This window comes from Pipistrellus hanaki (assembly GCF_964339955.1).
Source record: "Pipistrellus hanaki genome assembly, chromosome: 3".
Taxonomy (NCBI): domain Eukaryota; kingdom Metazoa; phylum Chordata; class Mammalia; order Chiroptera; family Vespertilionidae; genus Pipistrellus; species Pipistrellus hanaki.
Genome location: NC_140505.1, coordinates 24,114,223 through 24,131,572, shown reverse-complemented (window position 1 = coordinate 24,131,572; position 17,350 = coordinate 24,114,223). Strand labels below are relative to the sequence as shown.

The window sequence follows — 17,350 nt, the reverse complement described above, 5'->3', positions numbered from 1 at the left end:
GTAGTCTACAAAGGGTGTTTACCTTTTAAAAGATAATGTTTTAAATAAATTAACTTCAAACAGTTACAACTGCAAGCCATGTACCAAAAATGTGGAAAATAGCTAAGGTCTTGCTGCCACCAAATGATCAATGAAAGGGACATACTCCTATGCCTTAAATATCACAAATAGGAGATGAAGGAAAGAAACAGAAGATTTTATTTTAGCTTCATGTGCCTTCCAGCTCCAACAACTGCCTCAGAAAGAGGAGCCAGGGTCAGGGGAAGGCTACCCAGGGGGATGGCTACTCTGGGGAGAGACAGGAGCTTCTACTTCCATTTCAGGGTCTCAGCACCAGTAGAGCCACAGTGGAATATTTGGTCTCTCCACATCAGATGGCAAGTAGAGAAGAAAGGTAGAACTAACCTAACTGTTCTTTGTGAAGGAACCCTTCCAAAAAGAGTGTACTTGGCAGAACCAAAGGACAAAAGACCATCACATTGTCATGATTCATCAAAAGAGAGGAAAGAGGAGAAGAGATAAGAGATACCAATAGCCAGATGACATATCTTATACATGTCTTACACACACACACACACACACACACACACACACACACACACACCTTTAAACAGAGGGCCAAAGCTTTATCTTTTCTCTTCTTTTGGACTTAGAAGAGTTTTGGAAAGAGCTGCAGAAGACAACACATAAATGAGTTAAGAAAGTAAACAAATGGGGCTGATTCTCTCTAATGAGAGAATAATCTGTCTCAATCCTTGGCGAAGGGCCCATTCTGAGAGACGAATAATCTGCCCCTCAAGGAAAGGATCCATCCAGTTTGGATCCAGTGAGCCTGGTGCAGCTCCCAGATCAATACCAGAACACAGAAGAACCACAGGAAGTGGGATCCTCCAAAACAGGCTGCACAAAACCCCAGCTGAGTTCTTTCTCTCTTCTACATGTTCTTTCAGTCCATAAATGAAGCAAATAGAACAATAAGTACCCTGTCCTCAGAATATCACTGGAAGTGGGACACAAACAGTTCTCAGTCAAGATGCAGAGGTAGCCAAGAAGAATCCACTTCTACATCAGAGCAAACAGGCCGGATGGCCCTCTGTGTGCCATGCAGAAGAGGGATGAGAACAAACATCACACCTACCACATCTCAAGAATAACAACAAAATTAAAGGAAGAAAGAGAAAGAGAATTAAGAGAGAAACAGCATTCAAAAAGCAATGAAAAACCAAATCTGAAAGAAAAGATAACTCAAACAGAAGAAAATGTCTTACAAATATTTCACACTTTCTTAATAAAAATGTGAATTCCATTTTTAAAAGTTCAAAGAGGAGATGACAAAAACAACAGTTCCTAGGCATATTCTATGCTCAGAAAATGCACTGATAAATGAACAAAAAACAAAACAGAATAATTAAAAATACCAAAGTACAGAATAGATATATCTGAAAATTAAAGTCCTCATAAAGAAAAGGCTTGTGTGAAAACAGATACAATACAAAAGCATTAAAAAAGAGAAGCTAAAAAAAAATGAGAACACCTGAGAATATACAATTGTGTCTGCAAAACAGAGAAACCAAACAAATGAAGCAAGACAAGTACTCAAAATGAAAACAGAAAAAAAAAAAAAAAGTTCCCTGAAACAGAAGAATTTACACAGAAAAATAGGAAACTGAATTATAGGAAAATCTGAGAGAACACAATGACATTGCCCTGAGACATATCCTGATTAAGTTATTGTGATTCAAGGCAAAAGAAGGAATTCTTTGGACATTTAGGCAAAAGTAAGTCATTTTCAGGAGAGACTAAAATTGTCCTAACTCTTCTTCATGGTACCATTAGATACCAAAAGAATATCTACAAAGTCCTGAGGAAAGAAAGTGTTCTCTAAGAATTTTAAGTTTGGCCAGGTGATACCTAAAATATCAAGATAATGAGCAGACATTCTAGTCTGAAGAATGTCTGATCCTTCTTGAAGGAATTTCTTGACCATGAAATAGAGTCAACCAAGGCCTCAGAACTGAAGAAGCTATTGTTGGAGAACTGCTAATGAAAACACTGAATCCATGTAAGTATTGGAATTGTAGTTAAAAAACAGAATCTAAACGTTACAAACCCTGAGAAGGTAAGACTAATACAAAGTTGAAAAAATTGGAAAATGGAACACAAGAGAAGGAGGAAGCATCACCGTACTGATTTTCTCTTCTTATTGTAATTTTCCAACCAATCCTGTCTAAAATTAAAAGTATTATGTAGTAAAAATTACATAGTAATTCCAATCTTCTCTGTTTTGCAAAATCACTTATGCAACTTTAGAGGGATCTCTTATGGGAACTAATATCTCTTATAGTTGAGAAACACTTTCTTAAAGATCAGCAATTTATCCTATTGTACTTCAGATTCTCTTCTATAAATTTAAGTTAGGTAAATTTTTTAAAAAATATATTTTATTGATTTTTCACAGAGAGAAAGAGAGAGGGATAGAGAGTTAGAAACATCGATGAGAGAGAATCATCGATCAGCTGCCTCTTGCATACCCGCTACTGGGGATGTGCCCGCAACCAAGGTACATGCCCTTGCCCGGAATCGAACCCGGGACCCTTCAGTCCGCAGGCCGACGCTCTATCTACTGAGCCAAACTGGTCCCAGCTAAGTTAGGTAAATTTTAATTATTTAATTAAAAATAAAACATACAGTATATCTCATGTTGTATTAAATTATTCCTAGTTAGCAAGTTATTCTTTTTTTTTAATTTATTTTATTGATTATGGTCTCACATAATTGTCCTTATTCCCACATTCCCATCCCAAACCCCTCCCTAGATAAGCCCCGCACAACTCCCCCCACACCCCCGTTGTCTATGGCCACTGGCTAGGCCCATATGTATGCACACAAGTCCTTTGGTTGATCTCTTCCCCTTACCCCCATCCTCCCTTACTTTCCCTCTGAGGTTTGAGAGTCTGATCGCTGCTTCTTTTTTTTTTAATCCTCACCCAAGGATATTTTTTTTCATTGATTTTTAGACAGAGTAGAAGAGAGAGGGAAAGACAGAGAGACATATCGATGTGAGAGAGACACATTGATTGGTTGCCTCCTGCATGACCCCTGGCCAGGCCCAAGCTGGGGAAGAGCCTGAAACCAAGATGTGTGCACTTGATTGGCATCAAACCCGGGACCCTTCAGTCCACAGGCTGCTGCTCCATTCACTGAGTCAAACCAGCTAGAGCAGTAAGTTATTTTTATATATGCAAATATAAAAAAGGCACCTAGAACAATATTCAATTAATATTTAAAATGATGAATTTGGAGAGGAAGAGTCAGGAGTGAATTTGTAAATAACATAATCCTTGTTGTGTTCTATATTGTTTAAAGGTCTTATAATAACCATGTATCACTTTTACAAAATAAAAAGTCATGTCTAAATTACAAAAGCAAAAAAACAACCCAATACCTGTCACTAAATTTTTTTTGTCTTTTTCATTCTTTTTTTCTTCTCATTAAGGTATTATATGTGTTCTTATCTTACCATTACTCCCCCCCCCCCCATCACTAAATTTTTAAACAAAAGCCGAGACCGGCTTGGCTCAATGGATAGAGCGTCGGCTTGGGGACTGAAGGGTCCCGGGTTCGATTCCGGTCAAGGGCATGTATCTTGGTTGCGGGCATATCCCCAGTACGGGGTGTGCAAGAGGCAGCTGATCGATGACTCTCTCTCATCGATGTTTCTAACTCTCTATCTCTCTCCCTTTCTCTCTGTACAAAATCAATAAAATATATTTTTTAAAAAAGATTAAAATATATATATATATATGGTAACTATATATAAGACAGAGAGAATCCAAAAGAGGAGTCAGTGCCTACCACAGTTAATAACTTTCAGTCTTGGGATAGAAGGGACTTCATAAAGACAATATCAAATATTTAATAAATAGCCCCTTACATTTTCTCCCAATACTTTTTATGGTCATATTACCTGCATTTAAATATTTAATTGACCGGGATTTACTCTGGGTTTTGGTGTGAAGAATCAGATGTAATTAACAGTCCATCCTCTGCTGGCTGGTTGAAATGCCACCTTTACTGAGTTCTGACAGAATTAAACAGCCTCAGGTTGGAGTGCCATCTCTCACCTCGTTTTTTCAGACCTCAGTACACTCAGAAACCTGGGCTACAGAGCACACTCCCCACTCAGGCTTCTGTCCAGGGTCCTCTGTCCTGGGATGCCTCTCTGGGTCCCACTGTCCTTGTGTCTATTTCTGCTGTAGCTTCCAGCTTCCTATGAGTAGGTTTCCTCTCCACGAAGGCAGGCGCTACATCTCCATCTCCTCTTCTCAGCCCTGCGTTTGGTGGAGTGTCCGGCACACACACAGGCCCCCTAATAATTCCCCCCACGTAACAGGTCTTCCCACCCACCCTCTCCCGCCTACAGCAACAACAGGCGTCTCAAGAGTGACAGTCAAGGAAAAAGACCCTAGGATTTTTGTCTGTTTTTAAAACATTGACTAGAATGATATTTCATGTTACCCTCTCAATTTTGGCGACTTGTGAGCTACTTATTTACTTTTTTCCAACAATATTTCCCTTCTAAGTTAATTCCTTGTAATACTCATGACACTAAGGCAATATATATCTTACATACATTGTGAGACGTATGGCAGCCATACATATCTTACCATTCAAGGCTTCCAGGCCCCTGGGGTCCTAGGCAAAGAACTTGGCCCTTCACTGAGCAGACATTCCTTTGGCATAGCACTACCTTACCAAGCCCAGCACACTCAGAGACTAGCCTATGTGCAATGAAGCAAATCTCAAGGCCCTTCATCTGGCAAATGCTAGGCAGCTTCCTGGCTAAAGGAAGTTACTTTGAGCTTGTCCTAGACATGGCACACCAGCTGCTGGGAGTAATGGTTTGGCTAAATGCCTAAGTGCCAGCCTCAGGTCTCATCCTTCTAAGCAGGTAATGCTTAATCAACCAGCAGCATCTGCCATTCCAAAAACAACACAGGGAGAGAACGTAGAAACACCAAAGGGAGACAGAAGCCAACGCCATAGTCTCTTCAGTACTAAAGCCAGAAGAATGTGGTCGACAGTCAAATAATGGTGCCCACCGGAGTATTCTACAAACTGGAGATGGACGAAAAGATCGGTCCAAAGGATACCACAGAAAAGATCAAAGGGCCGAAACCGGTTTGGCTCAGTGGATAGAACATCGGCCTGCGGACTGAAAGGTGCCAGGTTCGATTCTGGTCAAGGGCATGTACCTTTGTTGCTGGCACATCCCCAGTAGGGGGTGTGCAAGAGGCAGCTGATTAATGATTCTCTCTCATCGATGTTTCTAACTCTCTATCCCTTACTCTTCCTCTGTAAAAAAAAATCAATAAAATATATATTTTTTAAAAAAGATCAAAGGGAGTTATGATCACGTTCTTCAGATATCTGAAAGGCTGGGATGCTTAATAGGAAATTAATTTGTTCAGTCCTTCCTTCAGAGCCACTGAGTAGAAATTACAGGAGGGTGGACTTCAGGACCTAATAAGAGTGAGCTTTCTATCTACAGCTGGTCAGCAGAAAGACAGCCTGCCTTGTTAAGAAGGTAGTTACCTGGCATACACACACATTGCACAGAAAAACCACATGCCAGGAGTGCTCTCAAGGATTCTGAACTAAGGGAGGATTAGACCAAATGACTCTCAAAAGTCTCTTCTAAGACTACTGAATTCTGACCTTCAAATTTAACTACGGTAGAAAAGGGTTCCTCTTCAAATGTAAAAATTAAAGAAGAGCACATTCACTATCCAGAATTTTGAGATGTATCAACCATACCTTTATATGAAGTGTTACTGGCTTTGAATAATGTGAATTTAATGATAACAGATTATAAAAATAAGTCTGATCTTCCAGGATTTATAATTAGACACCTTCAACTTGCTATCTTGTGTGTGTGTGTGTGTGTGTGTGTGTGTGACTTGCTATCTTTAAAACAAGCTGGCTAAGTAAGTGAGCTGATTAACCTCGACCAGTACGTGAATGTAACAGCTTATAAGCCCCAACACTGCACAAACCTTTAAAGACACACAAATAAAACAGCATTCCTGCATCTGAAAATAAAACCCACTTAGTCTCCTTGAGAAGCTACAGAAATGAGTGCTTGGAAATTTCTTGGCACCATTCTAAATTTAATCTGAGGAGCCACAGATTAGAATAAAAAATAGATTCTGACTCAGTCCACTCCAGCCAACTGCTAGAGCAGGGCAGCCCATGAAGCCAGCTTCCAGCTCAAGTCCACGGCCACGTGGCGCCGGCCTCTGAGAGCCCAGGAGAGGGCCGCTCTACTGGTGCGATAGCATGGTCCCTGCTGTCCCCAGGCCTGAGCCCAAACCCAAGTTAGAGCTGAAGGCCACAGGTAGGGTGAGGCCTTCTTTGTAGATCCCGAGGAAACCCCAATCCTTCCTAGTTTCCCTTTCCAAGGTAAATCTGCTTATCTGGCAGTTTTCTAATTGCTTTAGGGAAAGGCAAACTCAAATGATAAAGGCGATATGAAGAAAACAGAGTTGTACAAGGAGAGAAAGCCACCTTTGTCCTCGGCGGGGGAAATGAGGGAGATGACGGGAAATGATATCAGCATTTAACGCGCACCCCGTGGGGGAAGATAAGCAGGTGCAAACACACAAACCTGAAGTTCTGCATGAACTGTCGGAACTTGTCCACCCGCTTTGCCAGTGGCACGATGATGTTGATGAGTGTGTTGGCCATGTTGAGTTTTTCTTTTTTTACTTTCATGATGGGGCCAAACGGTCGGAACAGGACAAGGCGCCTGAATTCGTGCTTGTGGTCCCCTTTGAACGTGAGCTCATACAAAGTGCCTTTATCCTTCTCTGTGCGGTAGATCCCTGTTAACAGAAACACGAGAAAAGACAGTGTTTTAATAGCTGAGATCTAGCATGAAATGCCTTTTAAACACACACACACACACACACACACACACACACACACACACATAAATTAAATTACAATTAAACCTCTACCTCAAATAATTATGAGAAAACTCAAAATGCTGCCACTTTCAAATATCCCTAAAGAAATCAAAATGCCATTAAATTTAAAAATCACAGTGATGAAGACTTCATAAAAACATGGGGGGAGAAGTTTGTAGTGTTGGAGACGAAACTATATTTAGATGCATTCAAGAAAGGACTATAAAGCAGTATGTCTAAATAAGACTGGCTATGATGCAGACTTGGATAATGACCTTTACTTTCTGCAATATGATTTGGTAAATATAATTATTATATTTATTTAATTTAAATACTGTGTTAATATTTTCTCTTAAAAATCACAGCCATTTCACATGAACTGACCAGAGTGATCTCTTCAAGGTAACTTGGAGTGGCTCGGGGCCACTGCTATGGGTCACGTGGCCCTCTGGAAGCTTCTGGAAGCATTAAAGCAGAAAACAAAATACCTGTACTATGACAGGCACACATCTTACGTTCATATCGTCCTTCCTACCCCTGAGAAGCATCATAGGCCAGTGCTCCAGAGCAAGTCTATTGATGGCCTCCCCCGAAACTGTCTCCATCCCATGTCCCTGTTCCTGAAACTCCAGTCCCGCTTGTCTGGTTGAAGATGTGACCCAGCATCTAGCTCAGCTCAACTTTGAAGGTAAGCCTCCCACGGGCCTGGCCCAACAGAACTCTCCCATCCAGTGGGCACAGCTCCCGGGGCACCTCACTCCACGGCCTTCTCAATATCACCGGTATTATGGCGTTTTTTCCTATAGTTAAAAAAATAAAGTCAAATTCAACAAATCACCAGATAAGCTTCCCCATCTCTTATCTGTGATTTGCCATGGGTCCTGTTCCCCCCACCCCCACCCCCATCCCTTCCTTCCTCTCAGTCCCATTAGCTGGAAAGCACCTCCCAGTCTTTGATCAGCTACAAAAGCAAGCTTCCACAGAAAAGATCAGCGGGGTCAGCTCCAGTGTGCAAGGCCTCTCCCAAACCACTGCTCTCCGCTCCCTCCCGCTCCCTCCCTCTTTTCTTTTGTGGGAACTACAGGTCTTTGGAAACTCGGCCAAGTTCTGCTCTCTGTTCTCTGCCTCGCAGGAGCTTTCATCCCACACCCCGGGTTTACAGCCTCTTTGATCCTGCCCAGAGCTTGGATCTCCTTCAGGTGCCACAGAGAGGGCTTTGGCATTGCACAGTTTCCGTGTCATTTCTCACAGCTGCCCCGCGGGCCTGTCTGGAGATGCAGAGCGTGCGATCCGCCTGCGGTGAGCGCGGTGACCCAGGGCCTGGAGCAGCCACAGGGACGGAGCCCTCTCTGAAGCCCTGGCCTCCCTGGGTGCCGGCAGGCTGCTCAGCAGCTCTGTCAGGGACCAGAGAGAAGTTCTGCTGTGCTGCTCCTGCTAGAATAGAATCCGGAGTCCCTGTAGGGGCCCCTCATGGGAGAAAGCAAGAGGTTCATTTCTTTTTCTTTCTTTTTAAAAAAATATATTTTATTGATAGAGGGATAGGAAGTTAGAGAGGGATAGGAAGTTAGAAACATTGATGAGAGAATCATCGATCAGCTGCCTCTTGCACATCCTTTACTGGGGATGTACCCGCAACCAAGGTACATGCCCTTGACCGGAATTGAACCCAGGACTTTTAAGTCCACAGGCCGACGCTCTATCCACTGAGCCAAACCGGTTTCGGCGGGGGGTTCATTTCTAAAGAAGCTCCAAGGGCCTCTGTGAACATGTGAATGGGTCCCTTTCAAGCCTGCTGATTCTCTGGAGCAGTGGTCGGCAAACTTATTAGTCACCAGAGCCAAATAACAACAGTGCAACGATTGAAATTTCTTTGGAGAACCACATTTTTTAAACTTAAACTCCTCTAACACCACTTCTTCAAAATAGACCCTCCCAGACCGTGGTATTTTTGTGGAAGAGCCACATTCAAGGGGACAAAGAGCCGCATGTGGCTCTCGAGCCACAGTTTGCCGACCACGACTCTGGGGCAACTAGTGCTCATTGAGGAAACAGGCTCTTCCCCCCACCGCGAAGGTGTCTACACAGCTGGGCAAACCACCGGCTCCCAGGGTCCAAACCAGGCTGGGCTGAGCCAGGAAGGACTAGAGTTTGGTAAGGGCATCTGTACCACCTAAACGGGCCTGCGGGGTCGGCGGCTGCTTCTTGTCAAACTTCTGTTACTCATGTCAGCGAGTGTACCCTGTCCACCCAGCAATCAACGGGGGCGGGGGGGTGGGGTGGGGGGGTAACTGCTGACAGTTTAACGTGCAGATAAAATTGTACACCCGCCTGGGATTTCTTTTTTTTTAACGAGTCATTTTCTTTCTCAGCACCAGGATAAGAATCATTCATTTTTTTAAAAACCTAAATCCCCAGATTTGAAAACACAGGTAGAAATATACACAAACCCGTGTCAAGAGAGGACATCTATTTAGAAGGAACCCAGAGAAGGTAATAGTTCCCATTAACGATTTTCCTTATAACCCTGTCAGGACGGCTGCCTCTGGGGAGCCTGTGTGACAGGCGATAACTCTGTGGCAGGCAGCCTTTGTTCTGGCTTCCGGGCGGGGCACTCCGCTATCAGGCAGGCCAGCACACCCCGGCTAATCCTGCAGCCGCCTTTCAGCTGCTGTCTCATTGTCTTCCACATCCTATGCCCTGAAACAGTTATTACATCAACTTTTTAAGCACATTTCCCCATCCTCTATCTAATTAAGTTAATCATGGTGCATAGATCTGATTGTAGAGATCCCTTTATTCTATCTCTTTTAAATACGTCATTCAAAACTCCCTTGCAACCTGTCTCCACTAAAACCTACACCCAGCCATCTGCCCACTACACCCACTGGCTCAGGATCCCACAACTAGACACAAACAGCACTCAGTCCTCCAGTAACACAAAGGACAACCCCTAACTGGACCTTCTAGGAATTGTCAGTGGTGGAGACACTAAGGGACCGAGGGAAAGGGGCAGAAGCATTCTGAGGCAGGAATGGTTTTCCACGCAGAAGCTGGCTGGCATGCACAATGGCGGATGCAAAGCGAACTGGCCACACAGACACCATCCCTGTAATATTCTGTAGGATCATATCGTTTTTATGCACTATGCAAACGGGAGATCAAAACGAGAACTTTGGAACTAGCTCACATTTTGGTTGAGACACCCTAACTGGCACCCTCTTTTCCCCTCTTGCCTTCCATACTTTGAGTTGGGTGTTTCTGTTCCTTCTACAAGCATCGCTGGTCTTATCCTACTCAAGGGGGCCAAGCCCTAGGATGGTCAACTAGGTGGGCATTCCTCCAGCTATCCATGATACAGCTCCATGGTCTGCGGCAAATGCCTATGCCTTCAGTAAACAGGGAGCTAACTAGATGCAGTCCCCTCTAAATATCCTATCTTCAAGGTAGGACCTCAGAAACTATGAGGTCAAGGAGGTACCACTGCTTACATGTACATCCTTGTCCTCTCTCCACATGAGGGTGCACAGGTTGTGGCCAATGCTGCCCCCAAAAGTCTCCACTTTCATCCCCGCCTTTCCCACCTTCCTACAGCTGGATCACTGCCATCTTCTGATGACCATGCTCCAATTCTCGGGCCCAATACATCCTGCACGTATCCTTTGATCCTTAGCCTCCTGGAGTACTACTATAATCCTGCTTTTCTCTGAGCTCAGGGGCCCTTACCAGCATCCCAAAGCCTACAGAATGAAGTACCAATCCCATGGCCAGCTCTTAAAATCTTCCTTAATCCAGCCTCGTGTAAAATCTGGGCCCCAGTCAAGCTGGTTTATACCGAGCACACGCATCTACTCCTGCCCGAGGAGAAGGTGGAACCCTCTTGCACTGCTGGCGGGAATATAAAATGGTGCAGCTTCTGTGGAAAACATTTGGTGGTTCCTCAAAAAGTCAAACACAGAATTATCATAAGATCCAGCAATTCCACTGCTGGGTATGTACCCAAAAGAAATGAACACAGAGACGCGGACAGATACTTGCACACGCAGGTTCGTGGCATCATTCTTCACCCAAACCTCACCAACAGATGAATGGATACACAAAATGGAGATTATACACACAATGGAATATTAGCCTCAAAAAGGAGATTAAACTAAGAATTTATATGCATATATGCACAGCCCATAAACAAACAATAGTGTGGGGAAGGCCTGGGGAGGGGGCAGGAGCAGGGTGAAGGGAGCAAAGGGGGGGGGGGGGGGAATAGGACATCTGTAATATTTTCAACAATAAAGATAAAAAAGAATGAAATTCTAATACACGCTACAAGATGATGAGCCTTGAAAACATGTGCTAAGTGAAATAAACCAGTCACAAAAGGATAAATACTGTAGGATATTGTACGATTCCACTTACATGAGGTACTTAGAAGAGTCAAACTCAGAGAGACAGAAAGTAGATTGGTGGTTACGAGGAGCACAGAATGTGGAATTAGTGTTTAATAGACATTGCATTCCTATTGGACATGATGAAAAGTTCTATAAAATCTATATATAAAAACCCCAATATGGCCGAAACCGGTTTGGCTCAGTGGTAGAGCGTCGGTCTGCGGACTGAAAGGTCCCGGGTTCGATTCCGGTCAGGGGCATGTATGTTGGTTGCGGGCACATCCCTGGTAAGGGGGTGTGCAAGAGGCAGCTGGTCGATGTTTCTCTCTCATCGACGTTTCTAGTTCTCTATCTCTCTCCCTTCCTCTCTGTAAAAAATCAATAAAATGTATTTAAAAAAAAAAAAACAACAAAAACAAACAAACAAAAAACCCAATATGCAAATAGACTGAATGGCAGAACAACCGAGCAACCAAACAACCAGTCGCTATGACGTGCGCTGACCACCAGGGGGCGCACACGAAACATGGTAGGCACCAGCAGCCAGCAGAAGAGCATGGAACATGGTGGGAGTCAGCCATGGTGGGTTGGTGGAGCAGGAGAGCAGGGACGCCAGACCAAGGCGGGACACCGGTGGTTGTCATCAGAGTGAGCCTCTGGTGGTTACTGAAAATCCTTTGCTCTCATGTGCCGCAGTCCTGCCCAGCACTTGCACCTGCTGTCAGCACCGGCCCTGCTTGTACCGTGGCTGGTGCCCATCACTGGTCCCGATCACTTGGCACTGTCAGGGGTGCAAGCTGGTTTGGCACTGTCAGTACATGGAAGCGGCAGCAGCAGGAGTGGGCTGCTGGCAGACAGGGGACCAGGGCTGTGGTGAGAAGGGTTAGGCGGGGGCACAGAGAATGGGCCCAGACCTGCTCCTATGTCCACAACAGCCTCATGGCCAACAGTACCTTTCAAGGTGCACGAATTCGTACACTGGGCCCCTAGTGTGAATATACTTATGCCATGAAACGGCACACTTTAAAAAGTTTACAATGGTAAATGTTATGTAATGTGTATTTTACCACAATAACTACTCTCCTATGAAAAGGCCTTGCACTTTCTCCAGACAAACTTCCTCAGCAGTCAGCTTTTCTACTTCCACCCTCCTAAATCTGCCCTCCTTCTCTGAGAAGATTCCATGATGTTCTCAAACCAAAGTGCTCATTCAATCTCTGACACTTTGGTGTAAGGGCTTTCAAACTCTTCTATGCTGATCTACGTTTCTGGCACATGAGAACGTGAAAGGATATCATTTAATCCAGCCTTCCTATTTTACAGATGGGCAAACTGAGACCCAGAGAAACTGCGGTTTGCCTGAGTTCACCAGATGTGCTAATGACTGACTAGAGCATTCTCCTGTGTGCAGTTTACCCCTTAGAGATCACTTTGATATGCAACATCAGTAACTCAGATTGTAGAAAAGCAGGGACAGAACAGAAGTCAGAATAAACAACAGAATGTCTGCAGTAAAGTCTTACTTCATTTACCCACAGATAATCTTCACAGCTCGCTTAGGACTTTTCTTTTTATTTTAACACACAATAGTAACAGTTGCTAAACAACAATCATCTGAATTCATAGTCTATAACACATTCACAGTAGCACATTCTGAAAGGAGGTGTTTTCATGAAAAAATATATTGCTTATAATAAAAAAAATCAGTATGCCGGAAAAGAAAATCTATAACAAGCAGAAATGCAGACAGTAGTAAATAGTGGCAGGTCACCTCCTGACAGCCGGGGAGGAGGCAGATCATCATTTTAAAAAGAAATTTAAATGTCTGAGATAATTTAATACAAAGCAAAACACTCCACTCATGTAAATTGCCTTTGAAATATCACAAAGAACATATTCCTGCTTACTGTGTTTTTGCAAGAAGGGAAACATGGAAATACTTGAGAAAGATTTTATTCCAAAAGAATGCTTCAGTTAACTAGAAAATTCTTAGGTGGAATATCTCATTCCCAGACCACACGAAATAAATGAGACATAATTACAGTGCCATCTGTTGTCAGCTCTGTTTTCTTAGAGGAAGTAGCTGACATTCAACATTGGTGAAAAGAGATGTTCTACACCTTCCAAATGCTCAGGTACTATAATGTAAATAATTCCTCCCCACTTAAAATAATAATTAAAAAAGTAACCACTTTCAAGCTTTCTCTCACCTGCAGGGCTACAGACATGTCTGTCCATACCTTGCTTTCTCGGGCATGACAGTGCATCTGTGCACAGCAGCTTCTGGACAGGTCCTCATTCAAGTTTATCACCATTTTCAACGTTCACTAAATGCTTCTTCCATTCGCTAAGACGTGCACCGACTGACATCCTTACTGAAATAATTCATGAAGCTCTTTTCTTATTTCCATGTATTGCATTTGGTGTATATATTCATGTCACAGATTAAGGCAGATAAATTTAACACTTGGTTCTTGGTCAGAAATTTCTAACAGCTACCCTTACTTGAAGCTCCTCCTGACTTCATCACTAGTGCTAGCTAGCAGTTGACTTCTTTGCGAGAGACATTCCCCCCCACAAAACTGCAGCCTACCTGCCACTCCGTGAAAGTGGTAGGTATTTGACAATAAGTCGGAAGCAAATGGGCTGGGCTCCTCACCAGGTGACCTACCAACCTCCCCTGATTCATGTTCACTTGACATGGCTATTTTTTTTAAATCCTTATTGATTTTTCTTATGGCTATTGTTTACTGTGGATGGTGTTCTATATTAGAGACATAAAGATGAACATGGCAAAAATCACTGTGCCTTCAGGATTCCCATTCTAGAGAGGAAGGCAAGTAGGTAAATAAGACAGGCATAAATAATATACAAAGCACCTATGAGAGTCTGCCTACGGTGTAAGGGAAGAGAAAGGAGGGCATCTCCACCTGCCGGAGGGCATGGACAGTTTGATATGAAGATATGTCAGCAGAACTGAAGTCTTAGTGGGTGTTTGCCAAGGCGACACAATCAGAAGGGCATTCTACGGAAGATAACAGCATAAGCCAAGATACGGAGTAAATAAAACAAACAAAACCCAACGTGTTATGCTTGGCAAACTTCAACAAGGCTGGAGCGCAAAAGGTAGGTGTGGGAGAGAGGTGGGAGATGAGGCTGGAAGGTCAGGTGGTGCTCACTGGCCGGCCCACGAGGTCATCCGCACAGACCTGGAGCTCAGGGAGCACGCTAGGCCTTTCACAGGAATGAGACATGGTCATTTCAGTACCATCACCTCACAGCAGTGTGAAGTGTGGATGGACAACAGGGAATGAGATCAGAGAGCAATGAGGAACGAATCACAACGATTCAGCAAGAAATGAAGCGTCAGGAGAGATGATGAGAAGTGGGCACAGCTTGGAGAAGTTGGTTAAAAATGGGATGGCAGGGGAGAGATGTGGAGGGGGAGAGGCGGGGGGGGGGGGGGGGGGAAGGTGGTGTGACTCCCTCCAGTTACAGGTGAGAAAAGGAATGTGAGTTAAGTGGATATGCCCATTTGAGGAGCTGCCTGAGAAGATCTGAAGCTCGGCAGACAGGCTTTTTAAAACAGAGTTAGGTGCCCCCAATACGTAAGATGAAGCTGAGGGTGGGGGGTCAGATCACCCAGGAAACCTGGGAGCCCAGGATGCAGGCCTGCGGTAGCCCAGCCATGCAGGTGCAGAGTGCGCAGGTCCACAAAGACAGGAGACAGCGAGGCCCATGGCATTGAGGGAAGCACAGAGAGAGGCAGGAGAGAGCATCAGGGAGGCCACCCCTCCAGTGAGGAGGGGCTGCTCAACATACGGTTGTTAATCGATTTAGAACAATGAGAACAAGCCTAAACTGGTTTGGCTCAGTGGATAGAGCATAGGCCTGCGGACTGAAAGGTCCCAGGTTCGATTCAGGTCAAGGGCATGCACCTTGTTTGCAGGGCATGCACCTTGGTTGTAGGCACATCCCCAGTAAGGGGCGTGCAAGAGGCAGCTGATTGATGTTTCTCATCGATGTTTCTAACTCTCTATCCCTCTCTCTTCCTCTCTGTAAAAAAAAAATCAATAAAATATATTTTTTTTAAAAAGAAAAAAAAAACAACTATGAGAACATAATACTTTAAAAATTAAAAAAAATAAAGAATAATGAGAACAAAATGAGCCACTGGCCAAGCGGACCACTGGTGACCTGACCAATAATTATTTCAGGTAAGTGACAGGAATGAAGCCCGATTTGAGAAATAATGAGAGATGAACTGGCGAGAGTAGGTTGAGTAAGTATTTTTCTATTGTTTTCCTTGACACAAGCACATTCTTTGTGTCTCAAGTACCTTTGCTTTGCCCATCCTTTCCCCTCTGCCTGGGATGCTTTCCCCCAGGCTCCTAGCATGACTGGTCCTTCTTCCCTTTCAGGTCTCAACCCAATGCCACCTCCTCAAAGAGGTCTTCCCTAGTCTAACTGTCTGAAGCCACCCTTCCCCCAGTCCCTCTCTGTTACCCTGTTTTTATTGCACATGAGCTGAAGGTGCTTACAGTGCTTACCCACCTGTTTATTACTGTTCTCTTCACTGAAAGATAAGCACCACGAAAACCAGAAATCTGTTTCTGCAAAATGAATTCCTGCTGCGCAGAACAGAAGGAAGTAGGGAGGGAGGGAAGAAGGTGCTTGGATAGGGAAGGAATGCCATAGAGTAGTAGCCGGAGTTAACAGTGTTTTGGTTTTTGTAAGGGAGGCAGGGAGAAACAAATCCATATGCCAAGAGGGAGGAACAAAGAGAAATATATGATAAGAATACAGGCTGGAATGAGAAAAATGGAGGTGGGTGAAATCTACAAGCCAAGGAAGGACCTGGTCTTGGACAGAGAAGGGTCACCTGTTTGCCAAAGCAGGACCTCAGGCCAAGAGCAGAGTTGCAGGGGTGGGGCAAGGAGCCAAAGGAACTCCTTGAGAACGAATGTGGGTAATTTCTCAGTGGAGCAGGAGAAAGCAATCAGACTTGAAGAGGACGGATGGTGACAGTGGGATTGGGGGTCACTGGCCCAGGACTGGGCGCTGCAGGACTGGGCGCTGCAGGGCAGGCGTGGCGGGCCAGGAGAAAGTGGCTGAGGGAGAATAATATGGGGTCCTGCAGAGGGAGGAGGAAAGCCTAAAGGCAGGGTCACAGGACGCGAAATGGGTCAACATGAGAATAAACAATGAAGTCTGGAGTGACCACAGAAGCCATGGGAAAGAATGGATTTCTGAGGATGTGTATGTTTAATGAGAAACTTAATGTTGAATGTTCCAGGAGGTGAACAGACCCAGGATGGGGCTGCCCTGAAGATCAGGACTCTGCACTTCCTCCCCTCAAGGCACTCACGTTGGTCAGACCAGACAACATGCTGCTCGAGACCCCAGCTACACAGAACTCTTTTCACCCCGAGTTCCTATTCAAGGATTGGTGAGTTTTTAGAAGAAATGGCGGCTCCGTCTCTTTCCATAACCCGAGTTTAAGACACCAGCGGTGAAAATGTACACAGACTAGACGTCTAGCTGAACGACCAAGTTTAAGAGGCTGGATCAAGTGGTGGGGACTAAGATAGCAGAGAGTCCTGCGGGGATTCCAGAACAAACACCGGAGGAAGGGAAGTCAGCACGGCCATTGTCAGGGTACGCTTCCGAACAGCCGCGGGACTTCCTCTCCAAACACTGCGAGACAGTACATCCAGGATGTTGTTGAAAAGCAGAAAATTTAAGATAGAGGCAGCAGGAATGAGCAAGGTCAGAGATCAAGGAGTGTGTGTCCACACCATTGTCTTTGGCTAACCATTGAGCTACTCATGCACAACTGCTGAAACAACTTATCACCAAAATAGAGGCCAAAACAGCCTCATTGTGTTTACATTACTGTGACTCATGTCTGTTTCTCAAACCCCATTCACAACTATCATCTTAAATCTAAAAACTCTTCCAAAGAGGTAAGCCATCTATCTACCCATTTCCTCTTACTGG

General features: G+C 44.4%; 1 protein-coding gene across 5 annotated transcripts in view; it reads right to left on the bottom strand.

Moving 5' to 3' along the window:
- CSGALNACT1 (chondroitin sulfate N-acetylgalactosaminyltransferase 1) overlaps positions 1 to 17,350 on the bottom strand; it is a 300,150-nt gene that overhangs the window by 25,654 nt on the left and 257,146 nt on the right. For all 5 annotated transcript variants that reach the window (XM_084879843.1, XM_084879844.1, XM_084879842.1 and 2 more), the window contains one exon: positions 6,668 to 6,884. In XM_084879843.1, coding sequence (XP_084735969.1) covers positions 6,668 to 6,884 — 217 coding nt within the window. The remainder of the gene's footprint in view (positions 1 to 6,667; positions 6,885 to 17,350) is intronic.